Here is a 22,737-nt window from a genome sequence, read left to right as displayed (position 1 = left end):
AAGGTTGTCGTGTTCGATGGGTGTGATGTGACTGTGTGATCATAGGAGCGTGTGTGTGTGTGTGTGTGTGTGTGTGTGTGCATGCTGATAAACTGGAGAATAGTCCTGTGTGTCCATGTATCACGGAGATCATGACAATCCTCCCATGACTACCCTGTCATGACTACCTTGGGGCCTGTCCCCACAGGGATGAAGGGGAACTGTCTCTCTGTGTCTGTGTCTCTTGAAGTGGCTGGTATACACTAAGTGCTTCATAAATGCACATGGAATGAATAACCAAATGTACGAAAACTGGGCTGCTGTGGGTGTTCCAGGACCCAGTTCCACATCATGCTTTCTCTAGATGTCTGTCTGTCCCTTTCCTACCAGTCTGTGGTCTCCTGTTCATCCCGGTCACCCAGCAGCAGGCCAGGCCCTGAGCAGGTGCTCATAGAATCTTTGGTGGACAGAGGAATGAATGAACAGAAGACTAGTCCAGAGCGTGGAGGAAGGAGAGATCCCTGTAGAGGAACCCCGCTGAAGCCCACACTCTGGCAGGGTCCAGGCGTGGTGTGTCTACATGGAGCTTGAAGAACCCCATTTGAGGGGGGGCAGCAATTGGGTGAAGGGGAAGGGCAGGCCTTTTGGAGGCAGGCCCCTTCCTGGTGACTCCATCACTGTGTGCCTTGGGGAAGTGGCTTCAGCTCACCGGGCCTCAGGTTTCCCTCTACGAAATAGGGATCCTGAACCCACTGACTGTGCCAGTCCCTGTGGCCCATGATGGGTGCTTGGTGGATGTTTATTGAATGACTGAATGACTGAAGGCAGGGAGTGATGACCACGTCCCATAGGCAACCCGACTCCAATGCTCATCTTTGACTTCAATCACATCAGCACCTGGTGTGGCCCAGGGGGGACCTGGTGACTCATTCATTTTCCTTTGGTTGGAGCCAGAGGTGTTCCTGGGGACATGGCGGAACAGCACGGAACGCCAGAGCAGGCTGCGGCTGGCAAGAGCCATGGAGGCCTTGGGGGCAGCTACAAGGTACAGGGCAGGGAGGGGTTCCAGGAGCTGTGGGGCTGGGGTTGTCCTTGATCCTCGGGGTCAGCTTCTCTGCCAGGCAGAAAGGAAGAGCGGCCCTTCCAGCCATCAGGGGCTGGGAAGACACCTCGCTCACCATGACTATACTGCATCTCCTCTCTTCTGTGTCCTCATCTGCAGAAGGGAACTCGCCGCCCAAACGCAGCCTGACTCCATGGGGCAAAGAGGCCGGGGGGTCTCAGGAGACAGGGTGCTGACTCTCCTGCCTGACCTCAGTCCAGTTCCCCGGCTTCTCTGGGCCTCAACAGCCCCATCTGGAAAATGGGAGCAATGCTCCCCATCTCAGCCCCCAGAATTGGTGCTAAGGAGAATTCCAAAAGCTAGAATTTGTCAGCTCTTCCCTCTCCGAGCTGTTCCTAGGGGCTTTAATCTGAGACAGGGTCTAAGGATGGGCTGACTAAGGGGATAACTGTGGGCAAGCGCATTCCTTCAGATGTGCTGGTGGCTTTGAAGAGAGTGGAAAAGAAGCAGAGGCCTGCTCGGCACTGGGCCTGATTGGTGGGAGCACAGGGCTGGTCTAGGGACTTCTCAAGGCCTTTGCAAAGCCCCAGAGACAGCTGCCCACCATGAAGGTGGGTGCCACTGCCGGCCCTTCCTGTTCCTCTGGCATCTGTGGGCCATGCCCTGTCTGCACCAGGGCAGGGGAGAAAACCGCCAGCCCACTTCTTGAGGCCTGGTGCTTCTACCTAATGTGCTGTGCAGCCTGAGACAAGTGACTTACCCTTTCTGAACCTTCTATAAAATAACCAGAATAGAGGTGTCCCCAGGGATCTTCTCTGAAGACAGTTTGTGCTTCTAGGTGGATAAGAGAGGTGTAGACTTCCTTTCCTTCGCAGCCTTTTCCTCTCTGGACATCGGACCGGTGAAGAGGGGCCCAGAAATTGCCAACTGGTGTTTTCCGTTGTCAGGCACAGGGAAATTTCACATTTGGGGAAATATAGCTTTCTGGCCTCTCTTGAGAAGTTTAAAACGGGGCCCACATTTCCTCCTGGCCATAAGCAGCTTCATTTCCTTCCCTGGGTCATTTCACTCTCCCAGATAGGGACCTGCCAAATGCTAGTTGCAACCCCTCATTTGAGGTTCCTGGAGGCATTCCCTTCGATAGCCACGAGGGGGCAGTGCAAGCCCGTGGCCCCTGCTGGCTCCGGAGGGGTCAAGGCAGAGGGGATGGAGCCCAAGGGATGGATGGTACCTCCCCGCCCTGCCCTGAGCGGGACTGTGCAGGCTGGGGTCTGGGACTGGGACTGGGAGCCTGACCCCCCATGGGGTGCTCAGGGTGCTGCCCTTTCAGGTCATCGTGTACGAAATGGAGAACTTCCAGGGCAAGCGGTGCGAGCTCTCGGCCGAGTGCCCCAACCTGACGGAGAGCCTGCTGGAGAAGGTGGGCTCCATCCAGGTGGAGTCTGGGCCGTGAGTACCTGGACCCCCAGCCCCCTCCTCACAGCCCCGAACCTCCTGGGAGGCAGGAGGGCCAGGTTCCCGTTCTAGATCTGCTCGGGGGCCATAAGCGACTCCTTTCCCATCTCTGGCCTCAGTTTTCCTGTCTATCAAATGGGGATAACAGGCATGCACTTCAGACGAAGTTTTTGTGAAAACGAATGGAAAGATGCACATAAATAACAACAATAACATAATAATAAGGTGAAGGAGAAGGAGGGAGAGGAATTTGTCTTTGGATTACCTACTATGTGCCAGACACTGGAAGGACGTTCCCGAGCACTTACACGGAGGCTGCAGATAAAATAGATTCTCCATACTGTTTCCCGGGATGATTTTCGGGCTCAGAGTCTCAGCTTCCAGGATGTTCTAGGATCTCCTTTAATACCCGGACTAGGGGTCCGCGGTCAGGTTGGAGGGAGCGTTGAAGGTCAAAGGTCAGCAGCTTGGGGGTCCTTCCTCATTAGACAAGGGCCCTCCCGCAGCAACAGCAGCAGTGACCCAGGCCTGCTTCCTCCTGCAGGTGGCTGGCATTCGAGCGCAGAGCCTTCCGTGGGGAGCAGTTTGTGCTGGAGAAGGGAGATTACCCTCGTTGGGATGCCTGGTCCAACAGCCACCACAGTGATAGCCTCCTGTCCCTCCGCCCTCTGCTCATCGTAAGTACCTCCCGCTTCGGGGACCTCCTAGAAGCTTGTCATCCAAGCTCCCTGCAGAAGCTCAGCGGAGGGCGGGGCTGGTACGGGTCCAGCTTGCGGAGGGCCCTCTTCATCTCCGACCTGAGAGATTGCATGGGATGAGAGGAAGCTGGCTATGGTCATGGGGCTGGGGATCGGGACACCACGATTCACATCTTGAATTCCCAGCACAGCATTGACACTTCTCTGCGTAACCCTATTAAAAATCAGAAGCCTCATGGCCCAGTATTGTACTCAATACTGGCCCGGATCAGTATTGTACTCAAAGCAACACATTCAGAAAGTAGCTTCAGAAAGGAACTGATTCTTCACTTGCCTTTCCCAAACACCCAGAAGGTACTCGGTCCACAGTGACACTTTTAATTTTTATTTTATTTTTTTTAAAGATTTTATTTATTTATTTGACAGAGAGAGATCACAAGTAGGCAGAGAGGCAGGCAGAGAGAGAGGAGGAAGCAGGCTCCCCGCTGAGCAGAGAGCCCGATGTGGGACTCGATCCCAGGACCCTGAGATCATGACCTGAGCTGAAAGCAGCGGCTCAACCCACTGAGCCACCCAGGCGCCCCCACAGTGACACTTTTAAATGTCACTCTGCTCCCTCCACCTGCTTCCCCCACTCTCGGTGGCCGCTCCAGCCCTCTCTCCTTGTCACAGTAACCGATGCCTGCTTGGATGACAGCAGGAGGAAATCTAAGAAGACCGCATCAGAGCCTGGTTTAGCGAACAGGGAATCCTCCTCTGTTATTGACTTTTATCACCTTCTGGCCTCTCTGTGCCTGGGTTTCCCTATCTGCTAAATGGTGGGGTTTCACCAGAGCTGAAAGGCTCCCTCTCGGTGTCATGGCTTCCTGGCTCTAAGATTCCTAAGGAGAGTGGCTCTGGAGGAACCGCCCCAACCGCTGTCCCCTGTGCGGGCCTTTCGGGAATCCTGTTCCTCAGGCAATGGGCTTGGGGGTGGGCCTGGCTGAGTGGTCACCGAACTCTTCCTCGCACCTCCCAACTCTTACTCTGAGAGTGGGAACAGCCGGCTCACCCCGTGATCCCGTCCCCAGGACGGCCCAGATCACAAGCTGCACCTGTTTGAGAACCCAGCCTTCAGCGGCCGCAAGATGGAAATAGTAGATGACGACGTGCCCAGCCTCTGGGCTCATGGCTTCCAGGACCGCGTGGCGAGCATCCGGGCCATCAACGGGACGTAAGGGACCCATTCCCCACTCCTGCCCCTGCCCCATCCTCTGGCTCCAGATAGAATCTCTCTTCACTGTGTTTCCTACAAAGTGGCCGCCCCTGCTCTTCTAGGTCCTTTTCATAATCCTGGTCTTTCTTACCAGGGTAAGAAGTGACATAGTGGTTCTCTAGGTAGGAGCTGAATAGCACATGGGAGAGTACATGGTACATCACCTCCCTCCTTCCAGGCTTAATACCTCTGTTAATGCAATCTTAAGATCACCTTCCCTTTGTCAGTGACTGCATCTCACCCTGTGGGCTGGGGTTGAGCCTTGAAGGGTGCCACCTCTCCCTGACAATAATTTATTCAACAGCTTTTTAGTAAACATTTTTATGTGTGGAGTAGAGGGGCAACAAGAACTACACAGCCTCTGCCCTTAAGAATTTTAGTCTGCCAGGGAGACAAGGAGACAGGTATCCATAATTCACTGTGATCAGGATTACGATGGGGGGGAACACTGGGGCTCTGGGAGTCCCCTCCAGGCACTCGATTCAGCCTGGGGGAATCAGCAAAGGCTTTCCTGGAGGAGGAGACATATAAATTGAGATGTAAAGAATACGAATGAAAAGGCAGAGAGGGCCACGGATGAGACAAGGAAGAGTGTTCCAGGCGGAAGGAACAGCCTGTGTAAGGGCTCAGAGACAGTCCACTTCAAGGAAAGTAGAGTAAGAGAGGTTGGAGTATGGGGTGTGGAGAAGGCGCATTGAGGGACGAAGCTGGAGATGGTTCGTGCAGGACCTGTGAGCTGGGTAGTGAGTTCGAATTCATCTGGAGGGCATTGGGGAGCCAGGGAGAAATTTAGCCAAGCAGAGATGCTGGCTTTAAAAGTTTTGGTGTGGCTGGAGGCAGAGGGCTGACTGTCCTCACTCCGACCTTGGTTCCCGGCAGGTGGGTCGGCTATGAGTTCCCTGGCTACCGCGGGCGCCAGTACGTGTTCGAGCGGGGCGAGTACCGCCACTGGAACGAGTGGGACGCGAACCAGCCACAGCTGCAGTCCGTGCGCCGCATCCGCGACCAGAAGTGGCACAAGCGGGGCTGTTTCCTCAGCAGCTGAAGGGCACCCAGGCCCCAGTGGCCCAGGCCCGCCCTGGGGGTCAGCAGAGGCAAGAAGAGGAGGCTCCAGGGCCAGGGTGATGGTCTGCCTGTCCCCCCTTCCCCGGAATCTGCTCAATAAAGCCTGGGGCCGGTCCCCCACCTGCCATGTTCCTCTGCGTCACTTCTTGAGGGGGCTGGGGCTTTGGGGTTCTGAGAACCCCCAAGGGGGGCTGTGAGCTGGGCTCCTACCCGAGGCTCTGGTTGTTTTTGGCAGGAGCACATGAGCAACTTGCACTGATTTTGTGTTTGTTTTCTTGTGTTTCCATCTTTCAGTCTGTCCATCCATCTATCCATCTGCCTATCCATCCTTCCACCCACCCATCTTTCTATCCATCCTTCCATGCATTCTTCAGTCAGTTCTTTCCATTCATTCTCCTATTGATCCATCCATTCTGTCTCTCTCCCATCCACCCATCCATCCATCCATCCATCCATCCATCCATCCATCCGTCAGTCCATCTGTCCATCTATCCATCCATCTAGCCAGCCAGCCATTCTCCCATTGATCCATCCATTCTGTCTCTCTCCCATCCATGCATCCATCTGTCAGTCCATCCATCCATCCATCCATCCTCCCATTGATCCATCCATTCGCTCTCTCTCCCATCCATCTGTCCACCCATCCATCCATCCATCTATCCATCATATCCCCCTCCAACTCTCTATCAGTGTCTGTTTTCATTAATTGATTCAGCAAATGCCAGGCCCTGTCCGAAGCCTGAGGACACAACAGGGAACAAAACAAATTCCTGCTCTCACAGAGTTCACCGTCTAGGAGACAGACAGGAAACAGACAAATAAGTAGATTCTGAATCACGCTGCAGAAGGAAAGTGCAATATTATGATGGCAGCTGATGGGGGGGGGTGGTCAGAGAACTCTGCTCTGAGGCGGTGACATTTGAGTTGAGACCTGAATGAACCATAAGAACATTCCAGGTAGAGGAGTAGTGGGTGTGAAGGTCCCAACCAGGGTGTGGGCTGTGTGATGGAGACTTGGTGAGGACCACAGTCGGTTCAGAAAGGAGTAAGCGGTTGAATGGGGGAGTGGTCAGAGAGGGAGTGGGGTCAGAACAGTTAGGGCTCCACAGACTCTTGTCTGAGGGAGGTGGGAGCCATGGAGAGTCTGAAGGAGGACAGATACAACTTAACAGGATTCTTCTGACTGTAGAGCAGAGTGTAGACCATGGGGCCACAGGGGTTGCAGGGGGCTAAGCCGGGAGGCCACCAGCTGAGCCCTGATGGTATGATCTCTCTGACTCTCTCTTTTCCATGCATTGGTAGCTCTGTCCACCTCCCACAGGGCTTCTGCAGCCTCGGCTGGGGGACTGAGCCCTCATCCCACCTCCCCCCGCTGACCGTGACTTCTCCAATCCTCCGTGCCTTCATCTGGCTGAAGGGGGATGCCATGGCAGGGCCAGCCATAAATGGGGGTCTCCTCTGGCCCCCATGGGATGAGGAGGGAGTGTCCTCTCAGAGAGTCAGGTGACAGCTGGCTTCCTGCAGTCCCAGGGACCTGACCTCAGCCTTCCCACCTCCAGTTACCTGTCCTGTGTGCTTCCCTGATTTGGTTCCCCTGTTGTGCCCAGAGCCGGTCCCAGCCACCTGCAGTGTCCCCACCACTGATGCAGCTGGTGTGGGGGTGGTCTGAGGGAGCCTCTTCTTCAGGAAGGCGCTGAAAAGAATACAGCGATTGTCAGTTACTTAGCCTGCATATTTAAAAATATATATGCACAGCTGAGCCATCACCTTGAATTATTTTTACTTTGGGGTATAGGGGAGAGCTGGGTGGGGCGTCAGGCTTGGGGTAGAAGGTGAGGGACATTCAGCAACAAGGGGGACCAAGGGAAGGGTTGACTCCTCCCCCAGCAAGGATGGCAGCACCCCCACTCCTCCCACCTCCCCCTCCCTCTGTCCCTTAGTCTCACCCCCCTCTCACAGACAGAGACCTTGTTTTGCTTTGTAAATCACTCCTTACTCAATGCCAAACCCAGCGCTAAGCTTGTTGGAACTTGTTCTGGGTCACTGAACCTTAAGATGACCCCGGAAGACAGGGACTGTTGTTCATCCAATTTCACAGATGAGGAGACCAAGGCTCAGGGAGGTGGCATCACCTTCCTACAAGCAGAGTTAGAGCTGAGGTTTGCACTCTGTGTGTGGACGCTAGAACATTCGTTCCTGAGCCCGGCTCCCTGTGACGTGTGCCTCAGGGGCAGGGACACATGGCAGAGAAAAAAATCAAGAGCAGCAACAGTAATAATAGAAGCCACCGACTGTCCCCATGGTGAACAGAGTACACTGAAGGCTGCTTTACGGTGTCATCTCTAACCTGCTGACAAGTGACACTGATCCCCGTGGGCAGAGAGAGCGATGCGGGCCCAGAGCCCTGAAGCAAATTGCCCCGAGTACCAGAGCTCTATAGAGTGGTGGGAATAGCACTCAAGTTCATGTCTGCCTCCAAAGCTCATCCCGCCCGTCCCCCACCCCGGCCCCGGCCTGCCAGCTTGTCCACTCTGTGGTTGGCCCCCAGGGTCTGCAGGTGGACTGGCTCTAGAGGTGGGGTGTCACCAGACCCAGATCCAGGGTCACACCCAAAGCCTCCGACCTGTACTAACCATCTGGCTCAGGGAGAGCTTGCTCTCTGCAAGTACTCCAAGGCATTTTCCCACTCAATCCTCCTAACAGGCCGGGAAGCTCAGAGAGGGAGAGCTGACAGCTGGGGTCACACAGCCTCAGAGGGGCAGAGCTGAGATTTGACCCCAGGCCAATATAACTCCAAGAGGCCATGCTTAGCTCCTCTAGATGCAAATTCTAGCTTCTGCAGGGACAGAGTCTGAAAGGGATAATAAAGTAAGAGTATCTCCTGGTGATAAGGGGGTTGCAGGTGAGGGTTAGGAAATCACTTTACCTGTTTAATCGAGAGGCAGTGTAGTCTACCAGTTAGAGAAAGCATGGTCAAGGGGTTAGGAGCAGAATGACTGAATGGGGCTCTTGATCCTTACCACTTGATGTCCTTTCCAGGCTCTACCACTTGCTGTGTGCCTTTGGGCAAGTTGCCTAGCCTCTCTATACGTTGATGCTCTCATCCATAACTCGGGACTAATAACACTGCCTATCTCATAGGTTGTTGTGACTATTTTTTTTGAAGATGTTATTTATTTATTTGACAGAGAGAGAGACACAGCAAGAGAGGGAACAGAAGCAGGGAGAGTGGGAGAGGGAGAAGCAGGCTCCCCACTGAGCAGAGGCCTGATGCAGGGCTCTATCCCAGGACCCTGGGACCATGACCCGAGCTGAAGGCAGACACTTAACGACTAAGCCACCCAGGCTCCCCAATTGTTGTGAGTATTAACACGAATGTAATTTGTAGGAAGGGCAGAGAACAATGGGTAAAACAGAGGAACGGCCTGGTAAGGGATAATCTTCCACCTTTTCATCGAAAATGGTGACTCTGGAGATGGACTCCATGGTTGTGTGGAGCAGGGACTTCCCAATTACTCAGTAACAGGGGTTTGTCCTAAGGACGCCAGCACAAACAAGGACATAAGGCAACTAGGCTGCATAGCGAGAATCCAAGTGGCACCAAGTCTTCACTGGGAAAAGGGGGCCTGGGGGTGAGCCGGGCTCATGGAGGCAGGACTAGAGCCCAAGCGTTCTTAGGAGCCGGGCAGCAGGCTCTGTGGTCATTCTCCTGGGACCCCAGCCTTGGTGAGCCTCAGCGCATGCATCTCCCACTCCTCAGGCGGGAACTTGCCCAAGCATTCTTCCCCATTTTGTGAAATCACGGGGCCTGTGACGGTGTTGGCCGTGGAGTTGGCATCGGTGATAAATCACCACTGGGCCAGTCTGCACGTGCGGCTGTGTTATGTTCAAGACGGTTCTTCCGAGGCATGTGAGCATGTCAAATGCATGTTCTGTTCAATATCACTTTCCTATCCAAACCTGTCTATGATAAGTAGCACAAACACCTCCAATTCCTTTGTTATTTCATCTGGTATAATCGCTGTGCTCAAACCTTTCGTGTTGAAATACGTATTATTACACCTTTCATTTTATTATTCCTTTATATTACAGACAGTGCATTTTAGGATGAATTTAATTTGAAAGCATGAACATATGGGGATTATAGGATCAATTTCGTTCCAGGAAAGCGGAATGTCGCAAAATGAACGTCATGAGAAGGGAGTGTTGGTTCTGACAGAGTTGAGAACTTTTCCCCTTGAGGATCTTGAAGGTTCTTAGCTCTGGTTCCTGCGTCTAAGGAGTAAACTGTGTTTGGGGACAGTAAGGCCTATCCTCTTTGTAGCAACATGAGGCAGAAAGGAGGGTCCAAATCTTCTTTCCCCATGTATCAGTCAGGCTATGCTGGGTATCAAACAGCCCCCAAGTCTTGGTGGTTTAACAATGATGGTTTATTTCTCATCCTGGGTCACATCTCTAATGCTGGTCTAATGCTGGTCTTCTTCACCCAGTCATTCATAGACGCTATGAATGACTCTACCCTCTTGTAACAATGCATCTCAGGGCAAGGGAAGACAAAGTGCTGGAAAGTCTGTGATAAAATGACCAGACATCTGAGACATCTCAGAATCCGTTGGCCAGAATGGATCACACAACCTCACGTCATTTCAAGAAGACCTGGGGGTAACCTGCTCACGGATACACCTAATTGGCTGCTTTCCCTTCCCTGCTGATTGCTCCTGGGATCAGTTCTCTAATAAACTACCTGCCTGTGAACTCTTGTCTTAGCGTCTGCTTCCGGTAATGCCCAGACTAAGACACCTTCGCTCATCTCTGTATTTCTTATTCACTGATTAATTTGAACAGTCAGCAAATACCTTCTGAGCACCTACATTGTGCTGGGCCCAAGCAGGTGCCAGTGGACCAAGCTCATGGCCTAGAAGGGCAGACAGCTTGGGACACACCGAAAGTCAGGTGCTTTGTGGTTCGCCCCACTAGAGCCTTTGGTGGGAGCATAGCCCTCCTTGATTTCAGATTTCTGGCCTCTGGAACTGTGTGACAATACATTTCTGGGGGATGGGCTTGTTCAGACATTTTCATTGTGCTAAAATATACTACGTAACATTGAATTTGCATTTTAACCATTTTACGTGTGCAGTTTGGCACCATGAAAGTACCTTCACACTGTCACGAGACCAGCACCGCCGTCCATCTCCAGAACTTTCTCATCGTCTCACACTGAGACTATGGGTCAGTTAAACACTGACACCCCACCCAACCCCGTCCTCCCTCCCCCAGCCCCTTGCACCTGCCAGTCTGCCTCCTGTCTCTATAAATTTAGGTACCCCAGGAATCTCACATAAGCGGCATCGTGCAGGATTTGGACTTTGTAGCTGATATATTTCCCTTAGCATCATGTCCCCAAGGTTCATCCATGTCCTAACACAGGTTGAATTCCCTTCTTTTTTAAAGGCTGAATTGTATTCCCTTTTATGGATAACTTCTGCTGATGCATTCACCTGTCAACAAACGTTTGGGTTGTTTCTGCCTTTTGGCTACTGACAGTAGCCTTTTGGTTATTGCCTTTTGGCTGCCATGAACGTGGGCATCCAAGTATCTGTCTGAGGCCCTGCTTTTGATTCTTTGGGGTTGAGTATCCATAAGCAGAATCACAGAGTGATAGGGGAATTTTACTGATAATTTTTGGAGGAACCACCAACCTGTTTCCATAGAGGCTGCACTATTGGCGCCCCCAAGTTTCTGTTTCCGTTTCTGTTTCTGTTGTTTTAAGCGCCTCGGTCTCAGTCCGCGGCCCCAGGAAATGAATAAACCCCCTCCCCGCCCCCGTGCATCAGGTGCTCCACTCTGTGGGTTCCATGGTGAACCAGGCAGGCAGTGGCCCTCCCCCCGTGAGGCTTACCTTCTAATAGGAAAGATGGCGAATAAAAGAACAGCGTCATGTCAGGCGGTGAGAAGTGTTACAGACAGAAGCAGCATGGTTGTGTGTCTGTCTGCCTGTCTGTCTGTCTGTCAGGGGCATGGAAGGTGGGGGAAAGCAAGTCTCACTCAAATCTGGTCTCCGAGCCCCAGGGCTGTTCCTCTATCCTGCCTGATCTTGGATCTGGTCAAGATGCAGGCTGGCTTCGAGAGAGACACACACAGTGGAGGAAATGTGCATCAAGGCCAAGGGTTTATGGGGCAGTGGGTACTCATAGGACCCAAAGACACTGAGGTTTGGAGAAACCTTTTGGGGGTGCTCTTAGGGCCCACTTAAGAACAGCAGGTGCTAGGACGGCCCGGGGTCTTCAGCGGGAAGCTCACCCTCCTCATCTGCAACATCAGGTCACTCTCAACCTTGACTCCCTGGCCTGGGCCCTGCCTGAATGCCCTGCATTCAGATCTTCAAATAACACACTAGCCTCCGTGAACAGTCCTTTTCTATTTGGAACTCCTTCCAGCCTGGTTTCCTACGCTAATTTGTCCCCATCCCCGAGGACTCTGTATCTTCCTGGGAGCTCTCCTGGACGGTCTAGACTGGGCTGGAGTCCCTCCCCGACACTACCCCCGGAACAGAGCTTGGCACCAAGTAAATGTCTGATGAACATTTGTTGAATGGATGGACGGACGGGTGGGTGGGTGGATGCCGGTCCCTGGCAAGCCACTCTCCTTTCCTTGTTTTTTCCCCTCACCCAGGGCCACTGAGATTTGCCTCTGTCTGCCTTTCCCCAGGGCTCTACTGATCACACCAGTGAACCCAGCATGCCCTCGGTCCTGGCAGCCGGACGGCTGATGCATGCAAAGTGGGCATCCCCTTGCCCAGCCGCCTGACCACCCTGGCGCGGCCGAATCCAAAAGCTAATGACATTATTGTGCAGAGACACAATGTCTGTGGGCATTTGCTGACCCAGGCTTTGGTGTGGGCTTAATCCAGCATTCTCGTCCTGCTTTCTCTGGGGATGCAGCGATCACCCGTCTTGGCACCGGCACTCCTGGGGAAGGTATAAATGCCACCTCCCGCCGCCCGGGCTCCACGGGCACTCTCAGGGGCTGGTGTCACTGGTAAGAATGCCTTGCTTGCTTGCTTGCCTTTTTCTATCATCCTTATTCCTGATGGAGAGCGTGGGAGGCCTGGGTTCGAATCCAGGAGCTACCCCCTTCGGACATGGAGACCTTGGGCAAAGACTTCCATGCTCGAAGCCTCAGTTTTCGTTTCTGTTAAATGGGGAGATGGGTCATAAAACCTCTTTCATCGTGGGCTTTCAAGGTAATGGTGGGTGGTGTGGCACATAGCTCGGACACAGGCAATACTCTCTATTAATAAGAACCGGTCCACCAGCATCTTTGTTTCGCTAGTGACTAGGTAGGAGACTCCAAGAGTTTGTGCGTGGAAGGAATCAAACCAGTGAAGGTTCAGCATTGTTTCTAGGCTGGTGAGCCAGCCCTCCTCATATCCCCATTCCCAGGTGCCTGCTCCACGTCTAGCGTTGGGACTATTAGTGGCTAGGAAGCTGCCGGGGCTCTCTGGGTGCTCCTAGCAACAGGGGATTTCAAGGCTGCTGAAGGTTGGTGGAAATAACCCAGCTAATGCCATCACAGCGGCTACTTACCAAGCGCTCCAGCCAAATGCGTCCCGTCTTCCTGCATCATGGCATCCAATCGTCACAACCTGTTCATAGAAACTGTTGGGCGCCATGACTGTCCCCACTTGGCAGAGTGGGAAACTGAGGCACAGAGAGGATGACACGCCCGGGACCTCAATGCCTGTGGACGGTGGAACCAGCACCCCCACACTGAACCAACTGAGCTTAATCTTAAGCGGGAGAAGTCCGATGACCAGGGCTGCACGGCTGGGCCTCTGACCCTGTGACAGGCTCGCAGGGCTGGTTACTTAGGAGAGAAGAGCAGGTTTGGCCCCCAAGCTGCTTATTCGAATCTCTTCTTTCTGGGGGATGGCCCAGCCCAGCCTCTGGTGTGGAAAGGGCTTCTGGAAGCTGGACATTCTCTCTGGAGCAGGAGCTCTGGTCTCCCGTCCTCAGTGGGGACACACAGGCTTGGGTTCACTGCCCCTCCTGTGGGAAAGAAGACAGTGCCGGCATTCCAGACTCTTCTGACATTCTCTCCTGCCAAGGAATGCTCCCTGCGACTGCCTACCACGGTGCCTGACAGTCCGGCATCACACTCACTTCTTCGCTTCCTGTAGTTTGCCTTACATCCCAGATGTGTGCACTCATGGAGGGGCGGGGGGAGAAGATGGACGGCAAAGAGGAGCTTTCGGTGTACTGGGTAAGGGGCAGGGAGGCAATCTGGAGGAGAAAGGTGGGGTGAGAGGCAGGGAGGAGAGGGGGCTCTGTGAGATGCAAAGGGGAACCCAGAGTGTGGCCAAGCATGGTCAGTGTGTGGGTGCTATAGCCCGCGCTTTTCTTCCGGTCAGGAAATTTCTGCCTTCTGCTTTGCTTTCTGGAGCCAACTGATGGGGACCCATTGGGGACCCAGCTGAAGCTCTAGTTTACCACCACTTCCTTAGCGGACCTCATTTTCCCCTCTGGAACTGGCCTGGACACAAAGAAATGAAGCTAAGGATGGAAGTTCAGACTGCTTCTCTCGGACCCCGCTGCTCTCGGACCACCGGAGACCAGGGTGACCAAAAGCAAGCTCTAGAGTTGGCGCAGAGCGGCCCGGAGGCCCTCAGGTGAGAAAGCCGAGGGCCCAGAGAGGTCCTCACAGCCGCTTCCCACATCTCTTCCAGGTCATTCCTCCACAGGACCACCCACCATGGCCTCAGACCACCAGACCCAAGCGGGCAAACCACAGCCCCTCAACCCCAAGGTCGGTACCGTGGTGGGAGAGGGCAGGGCGGGCAAGCAGAGTGCCTCGTCCAGCCTCAGTTTCCCTTCTGGAAAGCCAAGTTGGCCTCTTTCTTCCTGAAGCTCCCCTCTCTGGGCTTGAGTCTCCCCAACTTGCGTCCAGGGTAGGACGCTGATTCTGCAGGCCCCTCCCCAGCCCACAACTGGCACGCCGAGATTCCTGACACTGGTCTCCAGCATTGGTGACTTCAGTGTCTCTGCCTTACCCTGTACCCCAATGCCCAGGGAGGCTCCCTAGAGCTGGGGTGGACCCACAGTCCAGTGTGAGAGGGGGCTTGCGGACAGGAGCCAGCTGGGATTCCCAACCTGCTGTGTGTCCTGGGCCAGTCACTTGAACTCTCTGAGCCTCAGCTCCCTTCTTTGTGAGACAGGGAGAACTGGATTCACAGTGCATGGTGGGTGTGATGGTGGGTGTGTCCACATAACAGCAGGTTATCATTTTGCTTCCTTGTCTGCCCTGCCCTCCTAGGACCCCAGGGGTGGGGAGGGGTGGTGGATCCTAGCCCAATGGCCGGGGGCTCATCATACCCAATCTGTACCCAAGTTTCTACCAGCATCCATCCACCTGGCCGCCTCTGCCTGGCTCCGTCCTGTGGCCCTCTGCTTCAGGGCCCCTGGCCAGGCACTGCCCTCCCCCAGCCCTGGAAAGCTTGAGCCGATGCAGCACCCCCACCCACTAACCTCATTCTTACTTTCTAGAGGGAAGACACACAGCAAACAAACAAATCTAGGACTTCAAGGAGTGGGAAGTGTTTCAGGAAACATGAAACAGGGAAAGGGGTGCAGAGTCGGGGTGAATAAGGAAAGGTGGTGTTAGCGGAGGTGATCAGGGAGGCCTCTCTGAGGGAGGTGGCATGAGAGCAGAGATCTGGGTCAACAGCCCTGTGCGCCAGGTGGGGATAGGGGAGAACATTCCAGATGGAGGGTGCGGTGAGTGCAAAGGCCCAGAGGTGGGCGTGAGCCATGCGAGTCTGAGGACCAGTGCAAAGGCCTCTGTGTCGTGTTCAGACCCCCTCTGTCCCCTAGACACAGAAAGCCAGCCACGTATGCAATTTAACACATCCTAGCTGCCACGATAAACAAGGACAAAGAAACGGAAATTAATTCTCGTATTCTCATTCATTAAACCCACTAGAGCCTCATGGAGAATCAATAGAATCCTTATGAGAAAGTGATTTTCGATTATTTCCTCCCTATTCTAAATCTGCAAGATCCGATGTGTCTCTTCTGTGAGAGTACATCCCACAGACATAGGAAGATTAGATATTGTGTAAAATGTGAGTCCCCATGTGGTAAGCCCCACAAACAATAGCAGTAATAATAACACTGAGCTTCTGGGCTCCCTGAGGCCTTGTGGATACAAGGAGAGGCTGAGCTTCCTTGTCCTCCCCCACCACCCCCTGCAAGCCCTCCTATCCAGGCCAGGGTCGTCATCAACCAGCCCCTAGCATCCCTGTTCTTGAGTCTTCCAGTACCCTGCAAAAGAGACGTGATTCCCCATTCTACAGAAGGACCCCCTGAGGCTCGAACCAGCCAAGTTGCTTCCCAAGGTTGTGTGGCCAGATGCAATGAAGTGACATCAGAGCCCGTGTCTCCTGACCCTCCTGTGGTCGAGTCAGTGACCACAAAGGCTGGACTCAGCCCATGGAATTTGTCTCAGAGCCCCACGGGGCCTCCTGGTCCTGGCTTTATCTCACTAATCCCCAGCCTGGGAGAGAGGGATGTGTTTACCCAGCCAGTGCTGACCCTGTGGATTGTGCAGCCGTCCCCTCTGGGAGCCCGCTGCCCTGAGCCCTGCTCTTCCCCCAGGGACAGCTCCCTGGGGAAGTGCAGCCACAGAACCCCTGCCCCCAAATGGGCTCTACAATCATGGATGGTGGTGGCTGGCCTCCCAGTTAGCATTCTTGGGGGCCCCTTCCACCTCCCTGATGGGGATCCCACTGTACCCTTCCCTGGGCTGCTGAGAGCGCCAGGTGAGGCAAAGGGAGGGAAGCCCCTCTAAGAAGCATCCCGGGGGGTGGTCAGAAGGGGCCCTGCAGAGCCAGGGGTGAGATGGTGTAGATGTGTAGGGTGCTGGCTCTAGCAGGAGCAAGAAAAGTCCTACCTCACCTGCGAGCTCGTGAGAAATTCAGCCTCTGGGGCTGCATCCTGGGACGGGCTGTCTCAGAAACCACATTTCCTCAAGACCAGAGGCTTTATGTGCACATTAGTTTGCAAAGGGCTGCCCCGATGGGAATGGCATCAGATAAACTTGGACTCCAACTTCAACTCTGCCACTTGGGCCCGCGGGCTCTGTAAGACATCCCTTAATTCCCAGGAGTCTGCCTCCCACACACAGAACAAACACAGAGCAACACCGTGACTCTTCTCTGAATCCTTCCAGTGACCCCATCAGGTAGGTTCTGTCATTTCCCATTTCACAGGTGGAGCAACTGAGGCTCAGTGAGGCAAAGTCCTGGCTCAATGTCTCACAGCTGGGGACTGGCAGAGCCGGGGCTGTCTGACTCCCTGTTGGGTCTGTGACTCCTGAGAGAGGAGCCAGGCAGCATCCCCGGAGGCTCTCGGAGCCCCCTCCCCATCCCCAATGTCCTGCTTCCCTCCTCCCCATGGTGATGGGTCTGACAATCTCCTCCTGCTTCAGATCATCATCTTTGAGCAGGAGAATTTCCAGGGCCACTCGCATGAGCTCAGCGGGCCCTGCCCCAACCTGAAGGAGACTGGCGTGGAGAAGGCGGGCTCTGTCCTGGTGCAGGCTGGACCGTATGTACCAGGGGGTTAGGGGGCACGCGGGCAGGGAGGGCTCACCTCGTTGGGGACCACCAGGGTGAGGCAACTGGGCTGTGGAGCTGGGGGGATCTGCCTTTATTGTGCCCCTGGACTGTGCGATTTGGTGGCTGGCAGCCTCTGGAGACGATTTGTGCTTTGGGGTCAGATAGAGCTGGTTCAAATCCAAACTCCACCAATTTCATGGTGTATGACACTGGACCAGCAACTTCCTTCTCTGAGCCTCGACTTCCAAGGGTGGGAAAAGTGTGACCCCAAGGCCAGCCACTTCCTCGAGGCAGGGAGATGGACAAAGTGACTCTCATGGAGATTTCTAGAGTTGCCAATCTCTGGCTCTGGGCGTGTCCTCCATCTCCTGTGAGGTTTAAAGTCGGATGTCCTGTATTCACCGTCCCCTTCCCTGATCCCGGCCATACCAGATCTCAGCGAATTCACTGGCACATTTGGGGGCTAGCAGCCTTGGGTCCCTGACCCTGGAGAGAAGGCAAGGTGGCTGGTAAGATGTGACTCTGCCCTAATTGTATCACATAGCTCAGCGCAGCCCGCAGGGGTCCGTCCTTGTGGTTCCCTGACCACTCCTTCTTTGCAAGAGCCTCAGGAATTGGGGGCGGCCCCCCGTGACCCCCCTCCCAAAAGGTCAGGGATCCTGGTAGGGTTGGGGGTCCTGGGTGACCCATCCCACAGCTCAAGGTTCTCAGGGAATTCTGCAGAGTGCAATGATTTCACTTAAGTCAGAGTCTGTGGGTGTGGAGAACACAGCCAAAAGAAGGGCCTGCTCGGGCCTCCATTATCCAACATACTCAGAGCATCTGGTGGGCCCAGGAGAACATCTTCTCAGACAAATGAAGTTTTGACCATTTAAACACTGTATCTGATTCTCAGTTGCCTTTTTATGTTAACATTTGGATGGAAGGATTTCTCAAACGGGCTTGACACCTCTCTACTTTCTTTTTTTTAGAAATAGAACTTCTCATATTTTTAGTCAGGATTATTGATGGTTCAGATTGAGTTCTGGATGACTGAGGCGATTCTGCTCTTGGCTTGGCAGCGTCTGGATTTTGATGGGGGAGCGGGGCAGGTGCTAGCCCGGGGGGCTCGAGCCACTAGGAGAAGCTGGAGCTGGCCTGACCTGCCTTGCTTCTGTCTCACTGCAGCTGGGTGGGCTACGAACAAGCCAACTGCAAGGGTGAGCAGTTTGTGTTCGAGAAGGGCGAGTATCCCCGCTGGGACTCATGGACCAGCAGCCGGAGGACGGACTCCCTCAGCTCCCTGAGGCCCATCAAAGTGGTGAGGCGCCTCTTCTCGTTGCCTCCTCTCTTTGCCACCTTGGAGCCGGGGCTCTGCGGACCAGGATGGAGACTTCACCTCCGGCACTGGGAGCTTTCTGATGGGTGGGGCGCACTTCCTGTGTCACCTAGCATAAATCGTTCATTTCCCTGGGCCTCAGTTCCCCCATCTGTAAAATGGAGATACTCAGATCTCCTGCCTGAGGTTCCTGGGGTTAGAACCCATCAAAGAGCAATTGCTTAATCAACAGTAGCCATCCCAAATGTGAAAAGATATTCTGGGATTGGGTGTGGAGGAAAAGGTGGGTTAGCTCGTGTTGATAACTCATGTTGGTGGGACCTTCTGGTGCTTCTCTGATCCTGATTCTTACTAGAATGTGAACTCTTTCGGAGGGCCCAGGCCCCGGCAGTGCTCAGGTCCACTCCCAAGCCTCCTTGAGGCAGACTAGCTCTCCCCAGAGCTTGATGGAAGATTAGAGAACTTTGGACCTACTATCCCATGGACCTGGTTTCCTCTGTTGGCTCTGACGCTCCCAGCTGTGTGACCTTGGGCAAGTGGTTTTACCTCCCTGAGTCTCGGTTTTCTTAATGGCCAGATAGCATGAGAGTGTTTAAAGGATTAAAGGGAATGACTAAGAAAACTGTCACAGGAACTGGAGGATGGGAAAAGGTGTGGCAAGGAAGGAAAGCCAAAATATCCCAGCTGCCTGCTTGGGGCCCCACCAGCCTGTGTCTCTCTGTGTAGATCATGGCTGCCATTTTGATTTATTTATTTATTTTTTAAAAGAGAGCTGAAGGAAAAGGACCTATCAGAATCGAATGTGCCTTAAAGTATAGACTCTTGAGTGCAACATGAAGACAGCCCAGTGGGACCCCAACAAATGGCTGGTGTTTAACTGCTGTTGGTATAGACACTTAGGTAGTAGGGGTACGGGACAAGAAGTCTATAGGGGGATTGTGCTGATACCCGTGCTGGGGCATCTGGACAGGTGGGAAGGCTCACCCTGGACTCCTCTCCCGCACTCACTTTCTCGGATCCCTATCCACAGGACAGTCAAGAGCACAAGATCATCCTCTATGAGAACCCCAACTTCACAGGAAAGAAGATGGAAATCATAGATGATGATGTGCCCAGTTTCCATGCCCACGGCTACCAGGAGAAGGTGTCATCAGTGCGGGTGCAGAGTGGCACGTGAGTGGAGACCCAGCCCCTGCTCCCCCTGCTCCAGGAGCCCAGACTGCTGGGGTCCTGAGTCCCACTCTGCCCTGCACCCTGCTGATCTTGTATACTTGCAACCTCAGTCTTCCCTCTGGAAAATGGGCATGGAAATCATGAGTTTGTATGTGGCTTTCAGCCCCTGTGGTCCCATCCAGATCTGCCCTTTGGCCAATACCCTACCTCTGGAAGAAAGAAAACATGGCCTTAACCTCAGTCCCCAAGAGGAGGACAGTGAACATTAGTGGGGTGCAGATGAGGCAGAGGGGGGACCGGAAGGGAAAGGATGAGTTGAGTGGTCATTGCTGTGAGAGGCAGGAGGTCCAGCCCACGCTGTTTCTTTACTGCATGGATCCCTGAGTTTAGAAACAGGAGGTGTCATTTCCCATTGAATTAAAGTTCCTTGGTACATAGACTCTGGCCATCACCTATGGGGAATTTCTCCTTGTGACAAACTTCGATTCTCTGGGGGTCCACAGATGGGCTATGGGCAGTGGCTTGCTGGAACCTGTTCATACCAGCTCACGAGAGCACATTCCTCAATTTTCAGAATTTTTGTGAGCTGATTGTTGAAACTTTGGTAGGTCAAAATCAGCCATAGTGGGAGTATTTTATACCACTGAAATTGGAGTGTGTTTAAAAATCAAGACCCTTTTGCCCTCCAGAGAGCTGGTTGGCCAACATGTACTGGCTTTCTGGGGTTCATCAGGTTCCTAAAATTGTGTGTCAAGTTCTGTGTTCATGGTCCTCTTCATTTATTTCTTCATTCATTGTTCAATTGGTTGAGCCCCACCACGTGCCAGGCATCACATTCGGTGCTCAGTATGTCAAGGTAGATTAAAGAGGGCTGCCTTCTGCTCTGTAGAGCTAACAGCCTAGCTGGGGTCAACTGTTAATAATTTAAGAATCTGCCACAAATCTGGACTTCCTCCCCGAAGCGGGGGACTCTTGAACTTAGATCCCAAGAAAGAGTAGGAAGCGCAGGTGTAAAGAGAGGAAAGAAGGTCATTCCAGAGAGAGAACAGCATGGGCAAAGGCCCTATGGTCAGAGGAACCTGGTGAGTCTGAGGGCCTCTACAAACTCTAGACTGGCTAGTGCACAGAGATATAGGACACAAGACCAAGATGTAGAGCTGCGGGTGCACACAGGGGTTGGCCAGGCAGGTCTTTGTTGGCCAAGACTATATCATTTTGAGGGGAAGAAACTGTAACTCTCAATAGGTACCCCAAAGAGTGAAGGACCACCCCTAGATTGTGATGACTTCAAATGACAAAGGGATTACTGAGAGCTCCTGGGACCTAGCCTCCTCTCCTTTGGCCTTGCAGCCAGGCATGGGGATGGGATGAGGGTGGACAGAGGCAGTTAGGAGACCTGTCTTATTCTAGGCTTCAGTGGGCTTGAGATCCCCCCTTCCTCTGATCCCAGCATCAGGCCTTCAGTCAAAAGTTGCTTCAAGAAGTAGTGAGCTCCCCATCAGGAGAAGGAAGAAAGCAGGGACAGGATGCTGGAAGGGTGGTGTTCCTGCTCAACAATCAGGAAGTGAGAAATGACTGGGAGCTCCCCCCTTCCTAGCGGCTTAAAGATGCTCTCTATCCCTCTCTCCCTCTTCTGCTTCTCCTCTGTCCTCCACGTCCCCTCCTCCCCTCTGGCCTACAGGTGGGTCGGCTACCAGTACCCTGGCTATCGTGGGCTCCAGTACCTGCTGGAGAAGGGAGACTACAAGGACAGCGGTGACTTTGGGGCTCCCCACCCCCAGGTGCAGTCTGTGCGCCGCATTCGCGACATGCAGTGGCACCAACGGGGCGCCTTCCACCCCTCCAACTAGTGCCTGCCTTTCCCTCCTTCCCAGGGGCTTGGTCTGCTGCCCAGGATCCCCCCCAGACCTCCTGGCGAGTGAATAAAGTGTGACTTGCAATTTGTGTTGCATTGCCTTTTATCTCCAATGGGAACTGGAGCAGATATTACGTGCTTGCATGTGTGTGTGTGAGAGAGAGAGAGAGACAGAGAGACAGAGACAAAGACAGAGACAGACCGAGAGAACCAGAGAGTGTCCGGGCTGGGGCAGGACAGCAGAGTCCTTACGGAGGCTCTTGGCTGTGTGACCTTGGGCATACTGTCCAACTTCTCTGAGCTTCTGTGTCTTTGTCTGCTTTACAACCACCTATGCCCCATGAGGGGCTGGCTGGGCTGACCTCCTAGCTCCCTTTTCCATGAGAACCACCACTCACGGGGGCACATGAAGGATGCTTCAGCCCTTGAAAATATACCCGCTGCCTGCCATTCCCACATTAGGGTGTAATCCCCTTGAACGCCAGTTTTCTTAGATCTGCCAGAGGAGCCAACGACCCTGCAATCCCACCCCATCCCTAGTCACAGGTCTCTGCCTTTGTGTGTTCTGTGCTCCCTCTTTCATTACTTGGTGGGCTTGATCACTTAGCATCATGGTAGGCCTGGGTTCCAATGGCTGTTCTGGAGTCCTGGCCAATGATCTGGCCTCAAGACAAGTCATTTTGCCTCTCAGGGCCCCCATCTTTGCAGTTGGGGAAAAAAACCATCTGGTTTCAATGGAGATGAAATAAGATAACTCAGACATTCTCCGGAAAACTGGTCATCGTTCACTCGTTATCTGTAGTGCAAATATCTACTCCCAGAGGGCAACTTCTTTTCATTTTGGGTTCGGTATCTTTGGATGTAGCGGTTTTCACTTTTGATGTCGTCTAACATCACATGTAAATTCTCAGTCTCTCTGGAGCTGGTTTTTGCTCCCTTCAGGCCCCTGTTGTCCTGGAACCATTTCTTGAGAAGTCCATTTCCCTCTCTGTGGAGCAAGGCTACCTGTCTCATACTGGATTGCATATATGCTCATGGAGAGCCAACCCTGCTGACACCTTGACCTTGAACTGCCAGCTTACAGCATTGTGAGAAAATAAAATACTGTTGGTTAAGCCACTCCATTTGGGATACTTTGTGATGTCATCCCTAGGACTCTAATACAGTGATGGCAAGAGGAAAGGGCCAAGGACACCAAGAGAAGGCAGGGGTACTACCTGGGGCACCAGACCTCCCAAGAAAGTGGGGGTGTTGGAAGAAGT

The 22,737-nt window shown here is 53.5% G+C and overlaps 2 protein-coding genes across 2 annotated transcripts; both read left to right on the top strand.

The window, feature by feature from the left end:
* Positions 1-949: 949 nt before the first annotated feature.
* CRYBB3 (crystallin beta B3) lies at positions 950-5,639 on the top strand (the record flags this gene model as incomplete). Its single annotated transcript, XM_080822157.1, has 5 exons — positions 950-1,024; positions 2,373-2,491; positions 3,042-3,174; positions 4,266-4,408; positions 5,330-5,639. The coding sequence occupies 5 exons, from the start codon at positions 950-952 to the stop codon at positions 5,493-5,495; spliced, it is 636 nt and encodes a 211-aa protein (XP_080678283.1). The 3' UTR covers positions 5,496-5,639.
* Positions 5,640-12,537: 6,898 nt separating this feature from the next.
* CRYBB2 (crystallin beta B2) lies at positions 12,538-21,470 on the top strand (the record flags this gene model as incomplete). The annotated part of the gene is made up of 6 exons (XM_080821440.1): positions 12,538-12,553; positions 14,241-14,320; positions 17,000-17,118; positions 18,297-18,429; positions 19,478-19,620; positions 21,302-21,470. Exons 2-6 carry the CDS (start codon positions 14,267-14,269, stop codon positions 21,468-21,470), a joined length of 618 nt encoding a protein of 205 aa, XP_080677566.1. The 5' UTR covers positions 12,538-12,553; positions 14,241-14,266.
* Between the last annotated feature and the right edge of the window lie 1,267 nt (positions 21,471-22,737).

This window comes from Martes martes (genome assembly GCF_963455335.1).
Source record: "Martes martes genome assembly, chromosome: 13".
In the NCBI taxonomy this organism is placed as follows: Eukaryota; Metazoa; Chordata; class Mammalia; order Carnivora; family Mustelidae; genus Martes; species Martes martes.
Note: the sequence above shows the minus strand (reverse complement) of the source record. Positions and strands in the feature narration are given on the sequence as shown.